This window comes from Pempheris klunzingeri, chromosome 2 (assembly GCF_042242105.1).
Source record: "Pempheris klunzingeri isolate RE-2024b chromosome 2, fPemKlu1.hap1, whole genome shotgun sequence".
NCBI lineage: Eukaryota > Metazoa > Chordata > Actinopteri > Acropomatiformes > Pempheridae > Pempheris > Pempheris klunzingeri.
Genome location: NC_092013.1, coordinates 2,350,639 through 2,373,995, shown reverse-complemented (window position 1 = coordinate 2,373,995; position 23,357 = coordinate 2,350,639). Strand labels below are relative to the sequence as shown.

At 43.0% G+C, this 23,357-nt stretch overlaps 3 protein-coding genes across 3 annotated transcripts; all 3 read left to right on the top strand.

Moving 5' to 3' along the window:
• The first annotated feature begins 1,175 nt into the window (after window positions 1-1,175).
• On the top strand, window positions 1,176-8,545 carry eif6 (eukaryotic translation initiation factor 6). Its single transcript, XM_070850740.1, has 7 exons — window positions 1,176-1,231; window positions 1,464-1,688; window positions 2,947-3,032; window positions 3,295-3,470; window positions 3,986-4,162; window positions 5,500-5,684; window positions 7,361-8,545. Exons 2-7 carry the CDS (start codon window positions 1,582-1,584, stop codon window positions 7,368-7,370), a joined length of 741 nt encoding a protein of 246 aa, XP_070706841.1. The 5' UTR covers window positions 1,176-1,231; window positions 1,464-1,581; the 3' UTR covers window positions 7,371-8,545.
• Window positions 8,546-11,948: 3,403 nt separating this feature from the next.
• Window positions 11,949-23,142, top strand: LOC139213736 (E3 ubiquitin-protein ligase TRIM39-like). Its single transcript, XM_070844346.1, has 7 exons — window positions 11,949-11,999; window positions 13,441-13,726; window positions 13,994-14,062; window positions 19,711-19,779; window positions 19,966-20,046; window positions 20,467-20,571; window positions 21,837-23,142. The coding sequence occupies exons 2-7, from the start codon at window positions 13,453-13,455 to the stop codon at window positions 23,012-23,014; spliced, it is 1,776 nt and encodes a 591-aa protein (XP_070700447.1). The 5' UTR covers window positions 11,949-11,999; window positions 13,441-13,452; the 3' UTR covers window positions 23,015-23,142.
• LOC139219541 (E3 ubiquitin-protein ligase TRIM39-like) lies at window positions 16,489-17,894 on the top strand (the record flags this gene model as incomplete). Its single annotated transcript, XM_070851443.1, has 1 exon — window positions 16,489-17,894. A coding segment is annotated over one exon (510 nt), but the record flags the coding sequence as incomplete, so codon positions are not given.
• Window positions 23,143-23,357: the final 215 nt, after the last annotated feature.

Here is a 23,357-nt window from a genome sequence, read left to right as displayed (position 1 = left end):
GCTCTTTGTCTCCTCCTCCTCCTCCTGGTCGGCCCAGACCTGCTGCAGTGACGTCACACAGGTGGTGAGCTAATGGAAGATGTCAACAAACGGGACGTCACGCGGAGAGGCCGACGTGATTGGCGGTGCTGCACGAGGGAAGAGGAAGAGGACGGCAGCGCCTGCAGTTGCTATGCAGGTTAGTGAGGAGGGAAGGCGATTTGGAGATTTATTTATTTGTTTTTATTTACTTCAAGTCGCCTCCTTGCTCTCCAAAATCATCAGAAAAAAACAAAACAAAAACGTGACGGAGACAAATCTGAGGCCATGAAAGCAGAGAGAAATATCATTATATATATATATATAATATTATACATATTACTGTTCATACAGTGCGTCCAATAACATGTTTATTCAAATAGAAAACTGTTCAGGCTGCACAGCAAACAGACACACATGCTGTCCATGCACCCACCGTTTGGTTTAGTAATGAATTCTATTAGAATATTTATTGCAGCCCTCCCACTCAGCCCTGCACTGCTTCTATTCTTCTTTACAGTAAGAGTTTGACCTGTGCACAGGCACTGTATGCTGTCCATTGTTTATATGGATGGCACACCTGTATGCGCCTGTGTGCTTATAGCAATAACTACATATATATGTAAATATGCCACAAAAGTTATATGTATGTTTGCGGACACTAATGTCGTCTCCACATCTGACTAATGCATCACATTAAAACACAGTTTAATTTCTTTTTTCTGTGCACTTTGCACCTTTATTTTTTCGTATTGTTAACTTTTCCACATTTATTTATCAAAATTTTACACGTTTTAAATGTATGTATCATATTTTGTATCGTAAATCTATATTTTAAATCTGTATTTTTAATTATTGACTGCTTCAGTTCTTTTACTCTTATTATTATGCTTTTTGTTCTGCCCCTAAATATCAAGAAATGTTTATGACTTTATATTTCCTGCGTAAAATAGACAACCGATGACAGAGAGCAATTATTTTGTGTCAAAACTAAACAAAATATGGAAAAAGTTCGGTGTTCGTGTCAAAAAAGTACCTTTTAATAGGATAAATGAAAACATGCGGCATCTTTGCTAAAGTTCATTGTATTTTTTTTTTTTTTTTTTTACGCATGGTACGTCCTACGTCACCACGTTGACCCTAAAGCGGAAGCGGAACACGTGGGGTTGTGGGGAATCACCACGCACGTTGAGTGGAAAGGAACCAAACTCAGGTAATTTTATGTCGTGTTTAGTGAATATCTGGAGTTGTTTAAAAACAGGCCCGACTGCACATTAAGTCGAAGCGGCTCGTCGATAAAACGAGGCGCTAAAGCGACGCGTTTAACGTCCGTGAACTTTAGAAAACTAGAAAACTAGCTAGCTTAGCCTGGTTAGCCCGGTTAGCCCGGCTAACTGTGTCAGCTGCTCACATCGTAAATAACTTTGTTGCGTTTTTGCCAACAGCTCACAAAGCTCCGTGTTTCTAAAACAACGTGTGCTGTTCCAGGATCAGAAGCCACCCTCCTCCTCCTCCTCATCATCAGTCATCATCATCGTCTTCTTCATCATCATCATCACCACCATGGCTGTGAGAGCGTCGTTTGAGAAAAACAACGAGATCGGCTGCTTCGCCAAACTGACCAACACGTACTGCCTGGTGGCCATCGGCGGCTCCGAGAACTTCTACAGGTGAAGTTTGGCCTTTTGGCCGTAAATGACACGTGGCTTGATTAGTTTTTAGACACTTATGGAGGCATGGATCTGTCTGCCTGTCTGCCTGTCTGTCTGTCCAGTGAAGTGAACAATCTCTGTGTCTGCAGAGATAAGCTGTAATGTAGATGACAAAGTGCAGTTTCCTTCCTCTGACATCAGCACACGTGTTTGGGTGTTCGGATATAAAGTTAATATTGATGCTGTCCTCACACTAGAAGCCCTGTGGTCTTTACTTTTGACACAGCAAGGTGACGATTTTAAAGAATCTTTTCTCACACAAGATGATTTACTAAAAATTTAAGGGCGTCTCTCCGTAAAATCTGAATATTGATCCTCTACACTTTGACCAGCAGGTTAATGAGCCCCATTCGGACAGCTACATTAAAACGCTGCTTACACGTCAATGCGGCAGTAACAATTACAGGTACTGTGAAATGCTATGACGGCACGATGTCAGGTCTCCCTCTTCATGTTAACACCGTTTGATCCGGATTGCCACGTTTCTCCCACATTTCGGTCTGAGTTCTAAACACAGGACCCCTAACCCTAACCCATGATATTAGCTTATATGCAGATATGTCACTGTGTGTGTGTGTGTGTGTGTTTAGGCTGTTAAGTGTCGAGAACACAAATGCCAAAAGTAGGTTATTTAGAAACAGCGTCATGATTTGTTTTGTCCACCAGAAGCTGCGTTAAACTTGATTATTTATCTTTAAAATGTCCCTCTCGGCGGGAAAAACAAACTAATGTCGTTCAATGTATCCAAATCTTTAAACTTTGAAATATCTGTAAAAATATTTAATGAATGAATGATAAGTAAACCATGCCAATCTTGTTGCAGAAATGGAGGCAGTGCCGCACCAAACCTCATTGGAAAATCTGATAAATTAAAGTTTCCCTCCACGTAGGCAAACATGGATACCAGGAGGAACATGGTTTCATATATTTCAAGAATCAGGGGGGTCCCCTTTGTAATTCAGCATGTTGGTGATCCAGTACGCAGTCACAACAACACAATCCCACTCTCCTGAACCGACCTGTGCTGCTCAAAATTCAGTAGTTTAGTCTGGTTTGAGCAAACGTCGTTGTCGTTTTACACATTAAGATTTAATGTGAAGAACTGTTTTGTCTTTTGGCTGAGTGGTGAGTGGTTATCAGCTGGCTGAGGAAAGAAAAGCCAGCGTGGTTCAGTGACTGGAGAAGTGACAGGCTGCTGTTGTTTGTGTGACCGCAGTGTGTTTGAAGGGGAGCTATCAGAAACCATCCCAGTGGTTCACGCTTCCATAGCAGGCTGCCGCATCATAGGCAGGATGTGTGTGGGTGAGTATAAGGCTCTGGAGCGCACACACACACACACACACACACACACACACACACACACACACTTTTCAACAGCATCTTTTTTTTCATCCTTTGATTTTCATCTGTCCTTGTTTTTGTTAAATTTTTCCACTTTCTCTGGTCCCAAAACTTATTCAACACTCCAACACTTTCCTGTATCTGCAGGCATGAGAACTTTACCAACACAGGCATGTCGGTGTTCCTGACTTTCTGACTTTTCTGTTTCTCGTCCTGAACTCAGGGAACCGTCACGGCCTCCTGGTGCCCAACAACACGACAGACCAGGAGCTGCAGCACATCAGGAACTGCCTGCCGGACGCCGTGAGGATCCAGAGGGTCGAGGAGAGGCTGTCCGCTCTCGGTAACGTCATCGCCTGCAACGACTACGTAGCGCTGGTCCACCCCGACCTCGACAGGGTGAGACGGACACACACAACTGTACACCTCGGAGGCTCATGGGGGGGGCTGAGCCTGTGACAGTGTTAGTTTAGTTAATTAAAAGTTGTTTTTTTTGTCATTTATGAAGAAAAGTATAATCCTTATGTTCACAGATGGATTAGCTTTTCTCTTTAATTATCATTGATTTAATATCCACTGCAATCTGCCCTTAAATACAGGCTTGCGTTCCCCTCGGAGCTCGAAAGCCTCATTATCTGATATTTTCTATGATTCTTCTGTTTCCTTAATTCTTGTTTATTGTGTACTTTTGGTGTTTTTATCTTAATTAAATATTATTAAATAAAGGTCAAAAAATCATCATTAGCTAAATGAATCTGTGGTTTCTCTTCTAAACTAAATGGGCCGTGGCTTCTAATCAAGACATTCATGGGTTAAGCTACAGTTCACACGCTCTTGTGATTAAAAGAAATAAGCAGTAAAGTTGCAGACAGTATCTCTGTTATGAATACATGCTCTCCCTCCCTTCCAATCAGGAGACAGAGGAGATCCTCGCAGACACTCTGAAGGTGGAGGTTTTCCGTCAGACGGTGGCGGAGCAGGTCCTGGTCGGCTCCTACTGCGCATTCAGCAACCAGGGCGGCCTCGTCCACCCGAAGACGTCCATAGAAGACCAGGACGAGCTGTCGTCCCTGCTGCAAGTCCCCCTGGTGGTGAGTGACGGGTGGGGAGGAGGCTAACTTCACAGCTTGACTTCACATCTTCACCATCCTACGGCTCGATTTTAACTGGCAGCCTTATGTGCAGTTTGATTGGTTGATGGCGGTGTCCTTCGCCTCCCCCCCGTGTTTGAGCTGCCGACATCACAGAGCAGCCAAACCTCCGAGACAGTGTGGAGAAGCAATGAGATAAAGATTTACACAAGTAACAGGAGGCGTAAACCATAAAACGCTTCCTGTGAGGCAGTGAAGAGCAACTAGACAGAACAATAATTATTATTATTAGTAGTAGAAAAGTAGTAATAGTTCTGATTGATGACTTTAGTTATAGATATTTATTTTTAAAAAACAAAGGCTACAAAGTGTTTTTTTATACAATAAAACCCCAAAGCAGCAACAACAAAATGGAATAAAAGGTAATATGAAGTAAACTTGTGCAATTAGACACAGATCAGAAATCCTAAATAATAGTGATGGGGACTAAACTTACATAAAGCCTGTTTATAAAAGTGTCTTTTTAGAAGGGATTTGGAAAATGAACCTGATTTAGCTAATGCCCTCACCTCACACAACTAACCACAGATGATCTGTGGATGTCGGCTGGTATTGTATCATGGAGCTTTCTAGCCCCTCGGTGAACAAACTGCCTTCTGCTGCAGCTCATCGGTCCAGAGAGGCAAAGGGTGGCCACACCAAATATTGGGACTTTTGCACAGCACAATACATGTTTATTTTTTAAAAATCGGTTTAAAATGAAAAGCCCTGCAGCGTTTCTGTGGCTCGAGGCTTTTATTCGGTGGCCATCACCAAAAGCAAACTCCATGTAGACAGACGTGGAGGCAGATAGCAGCAGCAGCAGCAGCAGCAGGTCAGCGAGGTAGCCGCCATGCGATCAAGGTCAAGATAGGCGGCGTGTCACCGGCGCCGGGCAGCTCGATCCTGACGCAGAGAGCACTCTGTGGTCCTTTTTCTCTGAGGATGCTGCATTTGGGCTTCTGAGTGTGTTTTGGTGTCGTGTATCTCATGTTTTGGTCCATCGATGTTAGAAGGTTTCTCTTATGCTACACGTTGCAGGAACATGTACCATAGATGGTATGGTTGCTGTCCTTAAGTCAGCGTTCGTGGCTCCGCTTTGCCTGTTCGGTCCAAGGAAAGGTCACGTCCATCTGGCTTTAACACCCGAGCTCGTGAACGACATAAAGTTCCTGAATGCGTCTTGTTGTCGTCTCTTCATTTCGAACAACCACAGAAGGGCGTCCCTACAATCAGTCAGCAGGAGAGAATAGGAGCAAATGGCTCGTTCAATAACGGTGGTTTCACTCCCTGTTCAGGCCGGCACCGTGAACCGGGGGAGCGAGGTGATCGCGGCGGGGATGGTGGTCAACGACTGGTGCGCGTTCTGCGGCCTGGACACCACCAGCACTGAGCTGTCGGTCATCGAGAGCGTGTTCAGACTCAGCGACACGGCGCAGCCCTCCGCCATCGCCACCAGCATGAGGGACTCGCTGATCGACAGGTGGCTCCCACACACACACACACACACCACACACACACACCACACACACACACACACACACACCACACACACACACACACACACACACACACACACACACACACACACACTGTCCAACCTCTTTATTTCTGTCTCACTATGCTGATTTTACAGGTTTGTTTGTCTTCGTCATCTGTGCACCTGAAACAAGATGTAAACAACCTAACAAAGTTAATAAGGATTAAGTGGAAGATCGTGTTTGACCCACATATTTCTTTTTTTTTTTTTTTTTTTAAACGCACAATCACGCAGAAATGATTGTAACACTCCTTCACAACACCTGTGGAACAGACAGGTTCATTTACACCTGTTCATCACACACACACACACACACTGAGACACTTGAGATTACCATGGGTGATGCTTTTCTTCGTCCTCACAGCCTAAAAAAAATGTCTGCACACACACACAGGCAACCATCTGTTCATTTTAAAACTACTCCCTGCTTGCAGCCTAGTTTGACTTTACAGCTTTAACTTTTTGAATCTCTCACGCCACCTGTCAGCGGACGTCTTCTGGAGGCCATGTTGTTGCGTCTCTGCTGCCTGCAGGTTCACGTGATCTTCACTCCGTCTGTCATTCAGACCCTCGGATGAATTTTCTGCTTTAAGGAATCGTGAAATTAAAGTTAATTTCTCGCCTAAAAATGAATCATGGGAAGTATTTCAGATGAAGGCAACTCGTCGTCATTGTCAGCTTATTTCTAGATTCTAGCTGGACAGTTGGATGGATACTCCTGTCACGTCTGTGCCATGAAGCTACAGCCAGCAGCTAGTATAGCTTAGCATAAAGACTTGAAACTGTTGTTCTGTGAGGAAACCATGGAGATTTCTCACCTGACTGCAGCTCTTCAGAGCAAATTTCAGCTTTGTTTTGGTTTTAATGGCCTCAACTGTTCACGTTCACTGGTGTCAAAGCTTTGTCTTCAGCAGCAGACATACTTGGTGACCAAAAAAAACGCAGCTGAAAAGTGTGTATATTATTTTCATAGATTTTATTTTATTTACTGTTGGACTCCATCCATCAGGGGGCCGAGAGAGCGGCTCCGAACGAATGAATGCTTCTGCTCTGAATGTGCTGGACGTAGATGGAATCTGACCCGCTGCTCCCAGATTATAGCCTCTTACAAGTGACTTCACATTATCGGGTTTTCTTCCCTTTAAAGCACCATACGGAGAGTGTACCTGTTTCCGTTTAAACACGTGTGTGTTCATAAATATATGTAGGATGTGTACACCGTAAACTCGGACTACCAGCTAAAGTCTAAACTAAGAGTTCTGTTCTTTGGTTCTGTTCTCGATTTGAAGTGGTCTGCACACACACACACTCTCACTCCCATCTTTCTGAAGCACAACTGAAATGATCACAATAAGCAAATAAATGCCCCCAATTGTTTGGTTGGAAAATCTGATTATTGGTCTTCCTTCAGTGGTTTAGGCTCCGTCGCACCTGTGCACGTTCATCAGTGGTAGCACTGGTTTACAGTCCATCTCCGAGTCTCCTGGTGTCCTGTTTAATCTGAAAATAAGTCACAGGAAGTAACTTGAGTCCCGTCTTACAGAAACAGTGAGCCTTTACATGTCCATTTTCCTGTGATTTCAACCATCTTCTCTCTCTCTCCCTCTGCTTCCCACCAGCATGGCGTAAGCCGCCTCTGCAGTTTCCTGCTTTCGAGGAGCTCTGCTGTGGTTCGTCTGGTGTCACACATGAAGCCAACAAGCTGCTGGATGTCATTTCTCAACCTTAAACGCCTCCTTCCACACAGTACAGTTCACTTTCACCCAGAAATCACAGCTGCCACACTGTAATCATCATTTTCAATCATTTTGTACCTTTGTTAGCATTTGGTTTGATCTTCCTAAAGCCTTTCCTGTGGTTAGCGCAGTCATTCTTCAAAGCAGCTTTCTGCAAGGAAATGATCAGTTTTCAGTGAAAATCCTGGAGTTGTACATTCGCCGCCTCATGTCGAATGGCGACTGAGACCGGTGGAGAGAAATTGGTCATCCTTTTTAAAAGGAGAGGCTGTGGCTGCTGATTCTTTCTGCTTCAACATGGAAAAACTGGTGCAGAAATGGTGACAAAGGGTGATTTTAGCCCTTTGTGGCACTGATTTGAATATTTTTCTAACCAAACGGGTAGAAACGAACGGTTTCCCCCAGTTTGGATAGATCAAAAGTGGCCAAGGCTGTGCTAAAAGGATTTAAAAATCAATCAAATTTATTTTTGTGCCTGTATCATTAAATAGAAAGAAAACGTGTCTACAGTCTTTAGGTAGGAGCTTGTAATTCTAAACCGTCTTAACAGAAGCACCTCCCCAGCCGGCTGTAGCTTCTGTTGCTTAAAGGCAGTAAGGAAACATGTTTTGGTTCCTCACTCTGTTGTCTGCAGCTATGAGGGAAACACACACCCATCTCAGAGCTGCATCGCCACCCCAAAGGTTTTTCTGATCCACAGGATTTAATCCACTGTTTGCTGCTTTGGTGGATGAAACTGTCGGGAGGCAAAGATCCAATATTCATCTGAACGTTATTGAAGGGTTAAGACTGATGCTTTGCCTGAGCGAGTGATTAACAGCATGCAGTGTGATAAATACACACAGGTAGAGTGTGATTTCAGTGTCAGTGGTCTTTCTATGTCACAATAACACAAAAGCCATCTAATGAAAAAGTCGGCAGATCATAAAGAAGTATGAAATGAGGAGTTTTTAGTCGAGTCTCTAACAAATGGAGGTCCGCCTGCTGAACCCCAAACATGCTCGACCTTTCTTAGCCAACAGAACGTCTCGTCTGTCTTGTAAAATAAAATAAATCACCCTCTTTTTATCTGCTTGATGTGTTTTGTTTTTGAGGTTATGCTGTATAGAAACATAGAATAGAGTGAGGAAGTCACTAAGGTATTCACTGAAGTACCGTTGTGCATCAGCATTTTTCTCTCTTTATTCTTGCATTACATTTCAGAAGGGAATATTTAGCCACTGCTAGATTTTTTCAGATTTAAGATTCGATATATAAAATAAGATCCAATGCTTTGTCAAACCAGTTAGCAGCTATTTGAGCTGTGTGGTCGTTTTCACCTCCCAATTTCTCACATGGTTTCTTTTAGATAACTGTCCTACAGAGGTAGAATCACCTGCTCTACCTCTATAAATATCTATTCTATAAAAGAACACAGAACAACTTCATTACCTCTTTCCCCTCTCATTCATCATCTCATGCAGCTCTGCTAGCGTCCAGCTAAAGAGTAGCAGGAGTCCTGTGTCGTGGGTGTGTGAGGTTCACAGCAAAAACAGACGGTGAAACACTTTGTGATCATCAGATCGACATCAATCCAGCAACATCATGCACGTTTCACCACAGTTTAGATGAATGTAGATGTTGAATAAGATTCAGACATTGCAAATGTAAATACATACACATTACTGTGCAAATGTTTTCAGCCCGGACACAGAGAGCAGTCTGTTAGTCCACCAGTGTTAGAAGGTTTTTCTTATGTTATATATTGCAGGAACATGTACCATAAAAACATTTTCATCCCAGCCATCTCCCATCTCTTCCGGTGTTCCCCAGGGTTCTGTCCTTGGACCTATACTTTTCATCATCTATCTCCTCCCCCTTGGCCACATTTTCCGTAAATATAACATTCACTTTTATTGCTATGCAGACGACACCCAGCTCTACCTTTCCACCAAACCCACCTCCTCCCTACCTCCCACCTCCCTCTGTGACTGCCTGCAAGAAATCAACTCCTGGTTCTCCTCCAACTTTCTCAAACTCAACAGTGACAAAACCGAAGTTCTCCTCATTGGTACCAAATCCACCCTCACAAAAGCTAACAGTTTCACCTTCACCATCGCCAACTCCTCTGTCTCCCCCTCCCCTCAAGTAAAAAATCTGTGTGTCGTCCTCCCACCGGACATCAGGAACATCAATACTTTGACCATCTTCAAATCTCACCTCAAAACCTACCTGTTTAAACAAGCCTACTCACTGTAACATCACTCTGCAGATCTTCCACCCCTTGGTTTTTTAAATTTTTTGACTTTTTAACTTGCTTTTTCACTGTTTGTTTTTAACTGTGTTGTACGGTGTCCTTGAGTGCCTTGAAAGGCGCCTATAAATAAAATGTATTATTATTATTATTATTATAGATGATATCTGGAGGTTGGGAACCACTGGACTAAATTAGTTTCTTCAAATTCAGTTCAGTCCTTTTACAAAACCTTTTGATGGCATATGGTCGTCTTTAGGATTCATTCACCACCATCTGTTCTGCTTTCTGCACTTGGCGGATGTGGCGCTAAAGCGCAGTAGATGTACGGCACTGGAGAGCGTTCAAGTGGATGTTCAAGGGGCAGATTGGAAGCAGGAGTTTGAGCGTTAGTTGTTTCAAAGTTGTATTGTCACATACACGATCGTACACAGTTCAACATGGCTTATGTGTAAGGCATTCAGTGTGGATGGTAAAGTAAGATTTTCATTGTACAGGGAAACCTGTTTCTGTACTGTACACTTGAATCTTTAGGACAAATCTAACAATAGAGTAAGAAATATACTAATATGCTAAACTTAAGTATTAAAATACTAAAATGTTTTGTATCTGTAAATACAAAACACATGCAGTGAGAATTAACAATATGATCGGTATGAATTTTACAGTAATTAGATAGCGTAGAAAGTTATGAGTTTAGTACAAATTGTTGTCTGTCAGGACGCTTTCTATGGTGCAGGTTTAGAAAAAGTGCATGGGACTTCAGCCAGCATCATCACCAACATCGGCACACCTCAGGGGTGTGTCCTCAGCCCCATCCTCTACACCCTGTTCACCCACGACTGTGTTGCCTCCCACAAGGACAACACCATCCTGAAGTTTGCAGACGACACCGCTGTGATAGGACGCATCACCGGTGGAGACGAAGCATCCTACAGGAGGGAGGTGGACAACAACCTCACCCTCAACACGGACAAGACTAAGGAGATGATAGTGCACATGAGGAAGGAGAGGAGCCCTCATCAGCCACTGCTCATCCGAGGTCAGGAAGTGGAGAGGGTGAGCAGCTTCAAATACCTGGGGGTCCACATCAATGAGGACCTCAGCTGGACACTGAACACCACACAGCTGCTGAGGAAGGCCCAGCAACGGCTGTATTTCCTGAGGAGGCTGAGGAGGTTTGGCATGTTGTCAAAAATCCTCACCAACTTCTACAGCTGCGTTGTTGAGTCCATCCTAACCGGCTGCATCACCGTGTGGTACGGCAGCACCACCATCATGGACCGTTAACTCCTGCAGAGAGTGGTGAAGACTGCGTCCAAGATCACCAGGACTCCCCTGCTCTCTCTGCAGAGCATCTACAGACACAGAGTCCACCGGAGGGCTGCCTCCATCATCAAGGACTCCACCCACCCCCAACACAAACTGTTCACTCTCCTCCCCTCAGGCCGGAGGTACAGGAGTCTGAAATGCAGGACGTCCAGACTCAGAAACTCCTTCTTTCCCTCCGCCATCAGGCTCCTTAACCCCTCCCTCCTAACTCTAATCTGCACATTCATCTGCACATTGACTGTACTTTATGTTAACCCTGGAGAACCCGTGGGGTCAAATTTGGCCGCTGTTAATTGCTGCTACCCAAAATGAACAAACATAAAAAAATTGTCAAATTTAACTTCAAAAACCCAGAGTGCCACAGAAGTGGCAGTTAAATTTGACAATTTTTTTTATGTTTGTTCATTTTGGGTAGCAGCAATTAACAGCGGCCAAATTTGACCCCATGGGTTCTCAAGGGTTAAGTTGCACATTTTGTAAATATATTTATATGTTAAGCAATAGCAGTTTATTTAGCAATAGTAGTTTATATTTATATGTTTTTCTATTTTCTTTTATCCTCTTCTTTTTTTACTCTTTGGCATTCAGTGTGGATAGCAAAGTAAGATTTTCATTGTACAGGGAAACCCGTTTCTGCACTGTACACATGACAATAAACGCTTTGAATCTTTGAATCTTGAATCTGAATCTGAAACAAACCCCTGTGTTACATGTGAAGTAAAAGCATGTAGCAGAGCCGGTCTGACTCCACCCCTCACCTGACTCACCTGAGACAAACCAGGAAACAGTTTGTTATTTTTCTTCAGTGAGGAGAGAGACACAGACTGAAGAGCAGACAATCAGATTCACCTTCAGACCAAACTACCAACTTTCTCTGAGTGAGTTCAGCTACAGGAGAGAAAAGTGGAAACTACAACACTGCTGCTTCAACCTGCCGAGTCTCCACACACACTGAACGTGAGTCTGACTAAAGAAACACTCAAAGTGAAAGTACATTACAGAGAAGTTAGTAGAGCAGGGAGGGGAGCCATTATTCATTCATGGTTTATTTGATAGGGACAGATGCAGTACAGCTCTCCCATGCAAGGATCATAGTGTTGATAGTGGATGGTAACTTGCAGCTCCCGGCTTTACGAGGACTTTTATGAAAATAACAGATTGAAACAATGAGGTTAACAGAAGGTAAACTGGATACAGCAAAACACAATGAAGCACAAGTTTAAAAACCTTTCAGTCCAGAACTAGACATGAGTACAGGTTTGTTGCTGAATTCACCAGGATGAGGTCGGTCTTTTAACTGTTTAAAGTGTTGGAGCTGGCGGCAGATTGCAGCCGATCAGATAGGAAGCTCCAGGACTTTGAGCCTTTTACAGAAAAAGCTGTCTGAGCAAATGATGTTTGCAGGACCTGCTGCAGCTCTGCAGTCTCAGTGTCTTTGCAGAAAGGCTGAGGAGTGACTCCGTTTAAAATAGAAGTTACAATCTTATATTTACTCAAAATGCAGCTCTGAGAAACTTCCAGTAAGCCCCACACTCAGCATCCAGTGGGGGCCCCTTCAATGACCACGCTCCACATCCAAACCTGTGCACCCACTAAGAGACGAATTTACAAATGAAGCAGGACTGTAAATGAGTAAACGTGTTCCAGTGTAGATTTTTTCCCTGAGAGGGTCTAATTAGTGCAGAACATGAACCAAGCTGAGGTGTGACAGGCTGGACAGCGTGTTGTTCTCAGAGGACAGGACTCCACTCCAAGATCAGACGCCAGATAACTTCAGTCATGTCTTCCATCAGTCTGCAAGTGTCGTGGTTACTTATGACTCCAGTTCTATGAGGACATGAATGAGCTTTTTCTACAAATCACTCCAAGGAGTTATAACAGAGAGTAATAATAATGAACTTTATTTGTAGAGGAAGTGTTACAAACTGCTTCACATGGCAATAAAAACAGCAATGAAGCAAAAATGAACACAATGAAATTAAGCAAGGCTTCCAGATTATTTATTCACAGTTAAGGAGTCAAAGACAATAAATTCATGAACTAAACTACAAAATAAAACTTTGAATTGCACATTGTTGTTTATGTTTCTGTATCTAAGGTGAAACTTCAGAGAAACTGAAAATACACTAAAAAAATAATGGTGGTGTTTTGCTGCGTAGTTTTCACACGAGACAACAACAGAGTCATTCTCTGTATTTTCTGTTTGAATGGATGAGATGAATCATTTTTTTTTTTCACCCTCTTTGGCTTGATTACTTAAAACCTTAAAAACAGTGAACGTCACCAGAAATATCTGGCCTTTGTTCCACCATTGACTCTCGTTGCAGCTCCTGTTGCTGCTCTGATGTGTTTGTGTTCATGTTTTCCTTCTGTTTTTTTCGGCTCTGTCTGATTTTAGTAGGGAGACACCATGACGTCAGAGGACCTTTTGAACACTCTGGAGGAATTAAGAGACAATGAATTCAAGAAGTTCAAATGGTATCTGCAGCAGTCTGACATCCTGCAGGGCTACCAAACCATCAAAGGGTCCAAACTGGAGAAGGCAGAAGGGCTGGACACAGTGACTCTGATGGTACAAACATATAAACTTGATGGAGCTCTGGAGGTAACCAAGATGATTTTAGAGAAAATACCCAGGAAGGATCTGGTGCAGAGTCTGTCAGACGCCATCTCAGAACCAGAAGGTCAGTCACTCTTTCTTTTATCTGTAAACAAACAGAGTCTCTCAGTAATGAAGATCATTGTAATCACCATAAAAATGGAGGCCTGATCTTGTAATTATCATCAAATGTCATCATTCTTTGAGAGGACAGAGGCGTGATGGTGCTACCTGATTAAATTCCCTTTTATTTACTTCTTGGTGTGAGACAATGAGATATTAAAGTGAGTAATATGATATGACTTTATATTTATCAACGTTAGCCAGCATAGACTAACATCATGGCCTTCAGTTTCAGAAGCAGCCACAGAGGTTGGAGCAGCAGCAGGTCCCTCATTTCTTACCGAGGACGTGAGTCCAGGTGAACTCATCCTGCACAGTCTTACCTTCAAAGCTTAACATCACACTTTATTGTTGGAACTAAAAGTTTTTCCTTGCAATCCTGTGGAGGTAGCATCTATTGGAAAGCTCATTCTTTCTGTTTTGTTCCTGCAAACCAATCATGACTGTAGTGAAGTCTACGTAGGAGAAGAAGCATTTTCTTGGAGCAAGGGTTAGAAAATTAAGATGGTATTTTTTAGCTTTGTCTTATACCTCAGGAATGATACATTCTTGGATAAACATGAAGAAAAGGATGTCTTAAGCACAGGGATGTACCAAAACTATGATAATACCATGAGAAAAAGTTCACAATATGATATTTATCACAAAAGCTTTAACTGTCACCACATGCTTAAATCCTGTTTTCTCTACGAACGTGCATGTTCGCATATCCACAGTGATAAACACTTTTGGAGCTTTAGTAGTTACAACACTGAGACAGTCTGAGGAGGTGCATCTCTCCGGTGTCTTAGAGCAGTACTGCCATGGCAAAACAATTATTTTGGAGACCTCCAGTTTTAGGCAACCTTAAGACTTTAGCTTGACCAGTAGCTGCTAACCAATGCTAGCTTCATTGTGTCGACCAACTCTGTTGTGAAGACTAAAAAACGGCGTAGAAACCTTACATAAACGTTTCTGTGGCAGCAAACACAACACACAGCCTTTCAGTAACTCTACCCCTAGAAGCATGCGCTTTTCTGTGGCCGTGGCAACTAAAAACACGGACATGACAGGATGGTCATCTGCCATATTGCATATTAATTCATATTTGAATGTATTTAATGTATCATGCAGGCTCAAAGGAGGTTTTAACTAGCTGTGTGCTGGATCAGCAGCCACCGCAGCACGGTGTCTCATTTGTTCTGTACACAACCGCTGACTAACAGCCTCACTTTGAGTTTTCAGTCTGGCAAATTAGCAACTCTGTTAAATGCCACAATCATTTAAGCAACAAAGAAAAATAGCAGCCTTGTTATTTTTAGTTCATAGTTCTTGCTCATTCGGTTCAGAGGCTGTGACTCTCTTTAGCCCTGTGGAAGACCATTTCATGTATTGATTGTTGTTGAGCTGAGGAGGAGGGAGGGGAGCTGTGGCTGACTGTTCTTTGTGTTTGCTGCGTTTTCAGCTTCACTCAGAAACAAAAGGACTTCAGAGGCTCTCTGCAGTCTGCACTCTGAGAAACTCAAATTCTTCTGTGTGGACCATCAGCAGCCGGTGTGTCTCATCTGCACAGATTCAGAAAAACACACCAACCACATATTCAGAACAATTGATGAAGCTGCACGACAACTCAAGAAGAAACTTCAGGAAACTCTGAAGCCTTTAAAGAAGAAGTTAAAGGTTTCTGAACAAGTTAAAGTGAAGTTTGATCAAACAGCAGAACACATTAAGGTCCAGGCCAGACAGACAGAGAGGCAGATTAAGGAGCAGTTTAAGAAGCTTCACCAGTTTCTAGAAGAGGAAGAGGAGGTGAGGATGGCTGCACTGAGGGAGGAAGAGGAGCAGAAGAGTCAGATGATGAAGGAGAAGATGGAGGCTCTGAGCAGAGAGATAGCAGCTCTTTCAGACATAGTCAGAGCCACAGAGGAGGAGCTGAGAGCTGAAGACGTCTCATTCCTGAACAACTACAAGGCTGCAGTGGAGAGAGTCCAGCAGCGCCCCCTGCTGGAGGATCCACAGCTGCCCTCAGGAGCTCTGATAGACGAGGCCAAACACCTGGGCAACCTGACCTTCAACATCTGGAACAAGATGAAGGACATGGTCTCCTACTCTCCTGTGATCCTGGACCCAAACACTGCACATCCACAACTCATCCTGTCTGAAGACCTGAGCAGCCTGAGAGGAGGAGGGAAACAGCAGCTTCCTGATAATCCAGAGAGATTTGATTGTTTACAAGGTGTTCTGGGATCTGAGGGCTTCACCTCAGGGACTCACAGCTGGGATGTTGAGGTTGGAGACAACACAAGGTGGACACTGGGTCTGTTAGCAGAGTCTGTCCAGAGGAAGGGAAACATAAAGTCTGGATTCTGGAGAATAGGATTCTATAATGGTAAATACTCAGCACTCTCACCATCAGCTCCAGTCACTGATCTCGTGGTGCAGAAGAATCCTCAGAGGATCAGAGTGAATCTGGACTGGAACAGAGGAAAGCTGTCGTTCTCTGATCCTGATACTAACAGAGACATACACACCTTCACACACACTTTCACTGAGAGGATGTTTCCATACATTCACGCTTGGAATAATCTCTCAGTGAAGATATTACCACGGTCAGTGTGACTGAGGAGTCAGAGATTATATTTATATTTATTTCTTCAAGGGAGAAAGTCACTAAATTTAACGTTTTTCTTTTGTTAAACAATTGTCTGTTTGTTTCTTTCACTGACCTTTCATAATTTATTTATTTATCCAGAACTCATCCTGTCTGAAGATCTGAGCAGCCTGAGAGGAGGAGAGAAACAGCAGCTTCCTGATAATCCAGAGAGGTTTGATTGTTACTTCAGTGTTCTGGGATCTGAGGGCTTCACCTCAGGGACTCACAGCTGGGATGTCGAGGTTGGAGACAACAGAAACTGGTTACTGGGTCTGTTAGCAGAGTCTGTCCAGAGGAAGAGAGTCACACTGTCTGGATCCTGGTTAATAATATTCGATGATGGTAAATACTCAGCACGGTCACCACCAGCTTCATTCACTGATCTCGTGGTGCAGAAGAAGCCTCAGAGGATCAGAGTGAATCTGGACTGGAACAGAGGAAAGCTGTCGTTCTCTGATCCTGATACTAACACACACATACACACCTTCACACACACCTTCACTGAGAGGATGTTTCCATACATTTACACTATGGATAATCACCCAGTGAAGATATTACCAGTGCAGGTCAGTGTGACAGTGGGACAGAGCAGTCAGAGATAAAGAGGATGAAGCTGCACCTGTCCTCCACCTGTCTCATTATTCTCATTATTCCACAGACGCATATTTTAGTTTCAGCTATTGTTTTAATTTTCTCTTTATTTAGTTTGAAAATCTACTTTTTATTTCTACTGACAATCTTTTCATGTGTACATTTTTCTGATCTTTATCTCTGGTCTGTTCAGGATTTGTCTTTTTATTAATAATACTGTATCATTTTAAATTGTTGTTCATGTTTTAATTCTTTTCACGTGTGTGTGGAGCCATGAAGACCAGCAACCGCTGTGTGGAGAAGAAAAGGGAAGACACCTGTCGCACACACACAACCTGATGTTAATGCCCATAATGAGAAGAAGGAGGACAGGAAACCTGCTTTGAGAGTCTCTCAGGGAATAAACTGACCAGGTTCATGCCTGGAAAAGTAAAACTTATGATCCCATTTTGACTTCTTTCACATTCAGTTCAGTTACGACAAGGAGGCCCAAAGTGGGATGGAGAGGAGATAAAGATTTGTGGACCATAAATACGATGGCGTTCTAGAAATGGAGCAAACACACTTGGACAGTAAAAACTGCCTGTTGGAAACATAAAGTATTTCTAAACTCTGATGATTCCAGCTGTGTATGAATGTGTTTCTCTTCATGTTTTGGGAGGTTAAAGGTCAGAGAAGTAGATGAATATTGTGGAATCAAATATTGAGATATCACATGATGTAAATATAACGTATTGATTAAGATGAAGTAGGAATTGATAAAGATATTTAATACGATGACAAGTGTTGATCAATTAACAAAGGTGATGGAACATGTAACCAATCAATAAGTGTGAATCAATGTAACCAAATATCACATTTTATTCTCTGTTTAAATAAGTTGTTTTACATTGTTTTAATAAATGCAGCAAGAAGAAACCAGAACCTCAGGGTGTAAATTGGAGTGAATACTTTGTTTTAAAATTGTACTGAGGAAGAGTTGGAGCCTGATGGTGTCAGCAGGAGGTGCTGTAGGATCAAAGCCCCACCCCTCACCAGACTTCGAGACAAACCAGGAAACAGTTTCTTCCCGCTTAAAGAGAGACACACGGACTGAAGAGCAAACGATCAGATTCACCTTCAGACCAAACTACCAACTTTCTCTGAGTGAGTTCAGCTACAGGAGAGAAAAATGGAAAACTGCTCAATTCCTGCTTCAAGCTGCTGAGTCTCCACACACACTGAACGTGAGTCTGACTAAAGAAACACTCAAAGTGAAAGTACATTACAGAGAAGTTAGTAGAGCAGGGAGGGGGGCCATTATTCATTCATGGTTTATCTGATAGGGACAGATGCAGTACAGCTCTCCCATGCAAGGATCATAGTGTTGATAGTGGATGGTAACTTGCAGCTCCCGTCTTTACAAGGACTTTTATAAAAATAACAGATTGAAATGGTGAGATTAACAGAAGGTAAACTGGATACAGCAAAACACAATGAAGCACAAGTTTAAATACCTTTCAGTCCAGAACTAGACATGAGTACAGGTTTGTTGCTGAATTCACCAGGATGAGGTCGGTCTTTTAACTGTTTAAAGTGTTGGAGCTGGCGGCAGATTGCAGCCGATCAGATAGGAAGCTCCAGGACTTTGAGCCTTTTACAGAAAAAGCTGTCTGAGCAAATGATGTTTGCAGGACCTGCTGCAGCTCTGCAGTCTCAGTGTCTTTGCAGAAAGGCTGAGGAGTGACTCCGTTTAAAACAGAAGTTACAATCTTATATTTACTCAAAATGCAGCTCTGAGCGACTTACAGTAAGTCCCACACTGATCTTCCAGCGGGGGCCCCTTCAGTGACCTCGCTCCACATCCAAACCTGTGCACCCACTAAGAGACGTACTTACAAGTGAAGCAGGACTGTAAATGAGTAAACGTGTCCCAGTGTGGATTTTTTCCCTGAGAGGGTCTAATTAGTGCAGAACATGAGCCAAGCTGAGGTGTGACAGGCTGTTGTTCTTTCCAAAGTCCAACAGTTTTTTTTTATCTGTCTTCAATTTATCTGTCTTCAAACAGTGAACGTCACCAGAAATATCTGGCCTTCGTTCCACCATTGACTCTAGTTGCAGCTCCTGTTGCTGCTCTGATGTGTTTGTGTTCAAGTTTTCCTTCTGGTTTTACGGCTCTGTCTGATTTTAGTAGGGAGACACCATGACGTCAGAGGACCTTTTGAACACTCTGGAGGAATTAAGAGACAGTGAATTCAAGAAGTTCAAATGGTATCTGCAGCAGTCCGACATCCTGCAGGGCTACCAAACCATCAAAGAGTCCAAACTGGAGAAGGCAGAAGGGCTGGACACAGTGACTCTGATGGTGAAGACATATGAACTTGATGGAGCTCTGAAGGTAACCAAGATGATTTTAGAGAAAATACCCAGGAAGGATCTGGTGCAGAGTCTGTCAGACTCCGTCTCAGAACCAGAAGGTCAGTCACTCTTTCTTTTCTCTGTAAACAAACAGAGTCTCTCAGTAATGAAGATCATTGTAATCACCGTAAAAATGGAGGCCTGATCTTGTAATTTTCATCAAATGTCATCATTCCTTGAGAGGACAGAGGCGTGATGGTGCTACCTGATTAAATTCCCTTTTATTTACTTCTTGGTGTGAGACAATGAGATATTAAAGTGAGTAATATGATATGACATTATATTTATCAACGTTAGCCAGCATAGACTAACATCATGGCCTTCAGTTTCAGAAGCAGCCACAGAGGTTGGAGCAGCAGCAGGTCCCTCATTTCTTACCGAGGACGTGAGTCAAGGTGAGCTCCTGAAGTGGCGACTAAAAGTTACTGGTGTTAATTAAAGCAGTTGTTATTCAATAGACACTCCAATTAGCATAATCAATATTGATGCTTAGATTTGAGGCAACCAACCAGGATAGCTTGAAGCAGTCATCTGTCAGTGTTACCTGGTGAAGCTCAACATCATGAACTACATGTCCTCAGTTTCAGGAGCAGCCACACCGATTGGAGCAGCGGCCGGTCACCCATCATATCTTGATTATGTTACCGAGGATGTGAGACCAGGTGAGCTTTGTTGAATTGATTCTGATTGGTTGATTACAGCATTCTGCAGTCTGTTATTTCTATATAACGGACTTTGGACACAGTTCTGATATCGTAATCTAAATAAAATCATTTTTAAATCGACTGAAATATTTTTAAATCAGTGTTTTATATCAAATTGTTGATTTCTTTACCACAAAGCTGTGTAATAAGTGGGATAATGTATAGCGAGCGTCCGTTATTGCAACTCCTTGATTTTTGCACTAATGACCGGCCTGCTGTACATTATCCCTTAATATTGGTATGCTGCTTAGATTGGAGGCAACCAACAAGGATAACTTGAAACATATGTTTTTGCATAAAGTAATCAGCGTCATAGCAACAGTTTCATCTGTCAGTGTTACCTGGTGAAGCTCAACATCATGAACCACATGTCCTCAGTTTCAGGAGCAGCCACACCGATTGGAGCAGCACTTAGAGCAGTGTTTGGAGCACCGGCAGTTCGCCCATCATATCCTCATCATTTTACGGAGGACGTGAGACCAGGTGAACTCATCCTGCACAGTCTTACCTTCAAAGCTTAACATCACACTTTATTGTTGGAACTAAAAGTTTTTCCTTCCAGTCCTGTGGAGGTAGCATTTATTGGAAAGCTCATTCTTTCTGTTTTGTTCCTGCAAACCAATCATGACTGTAGTGAAGTCTACGTAGGAGAAGAAGCATTTTCTTGGAGCAAGGGTTAGAAAATTAAGATGGTATTTTTTTTAGCTTTGTCTTATACCTCAGGAATGATACATTCTTGGATAAACATGAAGAAAAGGATGTCTTAAGCACAGGGATGTACCAAAACTATGATAATACCATGAGAAAAAGTTCACAATATGATATTTATCACAAAAGCTTTAACTGTCACCACATGCTTAAATCCTGTTTTCTCTACGAACGTGCATGTTTGCATATCCACAGTGATAAACACTTTTGGAGCTTTAGTAGTTACTTGTGCACAGTCTGAATCTGCAGTGAGAGGCTGCCTGAATGCCACAGCTGATAGACGAAAACTGGCGCACTGACAAAACCTTCTGCTCCATGTTAGATTTCACAGTACACTCAGCAGCACTGAGACAGTCTGAGGAGGTGCATCTCTCAGGTGTCTTAGAGCAGTACTGTCATGGCAAAACAATTATTTGGGAGACCTCCAGTTTTAGGCAACCTTAACGGACTTTAGCTTGACCAGTAGCTGCTAACCAATGCTAGCTTCATAGTGTCGACCAACTCTGCTGTGAAGACTAAAAAACGGCGTAGAAACCTTACATAAACTTTTCTGTGGCAGCAAACACAACACACAGCCTTTCAGTAACTCTACCCCTAGAAGCATGCGCTTTTCTGTGGCCGTGGCAACTAAGAACTCGGACATGACAGGATGGTCATCTGCCATATTGCATATTAATTCATATTTGAATGTATTTAATGTATCATGCAGGCTCAAAGGAGGTTTTAACTAGCTGTGTGCTGGATCAGCAGCCACCGCAGCACGGTGTCTCATTTGTTCTGTACACAACCGCTGACTAACAGCCTCACTTTGAGTTTTCAGTCTGGCAAATTAGCAACTCTGTTAAATGCCACAATCATTTAAGCAACAAAGAAAAAAAGCAGCCCTTTTATTTTTAGTTCATAGTTCTTGCTCATTCGGTTCAGAGGCTGTGACTCTCTTTAGCCCTGTGGAAGAATGTCTCATGTATTGATTGTTGTTGAGCTGAGGAGGAGGGAGGGGAGCTGTGGCTGACCGTTCTTTCTGTTTGCTGCGTTTTCAGCTTCACTCAGAAACCAAGCGACTTCAGAGGCTCTCTGCAGTCTGCACTCTGAGAAACTCAAATTCTTCTGTGTGGACCATCAGCAGCTGGTGTGTCTCATCTGCACAGATTCAGAAAAACACACCAACCACATATTCAGAACAATTGATGAAGCTGCACGACAACACAAGAAGAAACTTCAGGAAACTCTGGAGCCTTTAAAGAAGAAGTTAAAGGTTTCTGAACAAGTTAAAGTGAAGTTTGATCAAACAGCAAAACACATTAAGGTCCAGGCCAGACAGACAGAGAGGCAGATTAAGGAGCAGTTTAAGAAGCTTCACCAGTTTCTAGAAGAGGAAGAGGAGGTGAGGATGGCTGCACTGAGGGAGGAAGAGGAGCAGAAGAGTCAGATGATGAAGGAGAAGATGGAGGCTCTGAGCAGAGAGATAGCAGCTCTTTCACACACAGTCAGAGCCACAGAGGAGGAGCTGAGAGCTGAAGACGTCTCATTCCTGAACAACTACAAGGCTGCAGTGGAGAGAGTCCAGCAGCGCCCCCTGCTGGAGGATCCACAGCTGCCCTCAGGAGCTCTGATAGACAAGGCCAAACACCTGGGCAACCTGACCTTCAACATCTGGAACAAGATGAAGGACATGGTCTCCTACTCTCCTGTGATCCTGGACCCAAACACTGCACATCCAGACCTCATCCTGTCTGAAGATCTGAGCAGTGTGAGAGGAGGAGAGAAACAGCAGCTTCCTGATAATCCAGAGAGGTTTGATTGTTTTAAACGTGTTCTGGGATCTGAGGGCTTCACCTCAGGGACTCACAGCTGGGATGTCGAGGTTGGAGACAACACAAACTGGTTACTGGGTCTGTTAGCAGAGTCTGTCCAGAGGAAGGGAGTCATACTGTCTGGATTCTGGAGAATAAGATTCGATGATGGTAAATACTCAGCATGCTCACCACAAGCTCTACCCACTGATCTCGTAGTGCAGAAGAATCCTCAGAGGATCAGAGTGAATCTGGACTGGAACAGAGGAAAGCTGTCGTTCTCTGATCCTGATACTAACACACACATACACACCTTCACACACACCTTCACTCAGAGGATGTTTCCATACATTTACACTTGGGATAAAGTGAAGATATTACCAGTGCAGGTCAGTGTGACAGTGGGACAGAGCAGTCAGAGATAAAGAGGATGAAGCTGCACCTGTCCTCCGCCTGTCTCATTATTCTCATTATTCCAAAGATGGATATTTTAGCTTCAGCTATTGTTCTTTAATGTTTTTATTTTCTCTTTGTTATTTAGCTTGAAAATCTTTTTGTTTCTACTTCTATCTTTTCATATGTACATTTTTCTGATCTTTGTCTCTGGTCTGTTTTGGATTTGTTTTTTATTATTAATCCTGTGTCATTTTAAACTGTTTATGTTTGAATTCTTTTCACTTGTGTGTGTGGAGCCATGAAGACCAGCAACCGCTGTGTGGAGAAGAAAAGGGAAGACACTTGTCGCACACACACAACCTGATGTTAATG

Coding starts and splice junctions, on each gene's coding strand:
- eif6 (XM_070850740.1), top strand. CDS start 1,582: ATGGCTGTGAGAGCGTCGTTTGAGAAAAACAACGAGATCGGCTGCTTC. Junction 3,033..3,294: donor CATAGGCAGGATGTGTGTGG/GTGAGTATAAGG, acceptor TCCTGAACTCAG/GGAACCGTCACGGCCTCCTG. Junction 4,163..5,499: donor TGCTGCAAGTCCCCCTGGTG/GTGAGTGACGGG, acceptor CTCCCTGTTCAG/GCCGGCACCGTGAACCGGGG.
- LOC139213736 (XM_070844346.1), top strand. CDS start 13,453: ATGACGTCAGAGGACCTTTTGAACACTCTGGAGGAATTAAGAGACAAT. Junction 19,780..19,965: donor TACCGAGGACGTGAGTCAAG/GTGAGCTCCTGA, acceptor ACATGTCCTCAG/TTTCAGGAGCAGCCACACCG. Junction 20,047..20,466: donor TACCGAGGATGTGAGACCAG/GTGAGCTTTGTT, acceptor ACATGTCCTCAG/TTTCAGGAGCAGCCACACCG.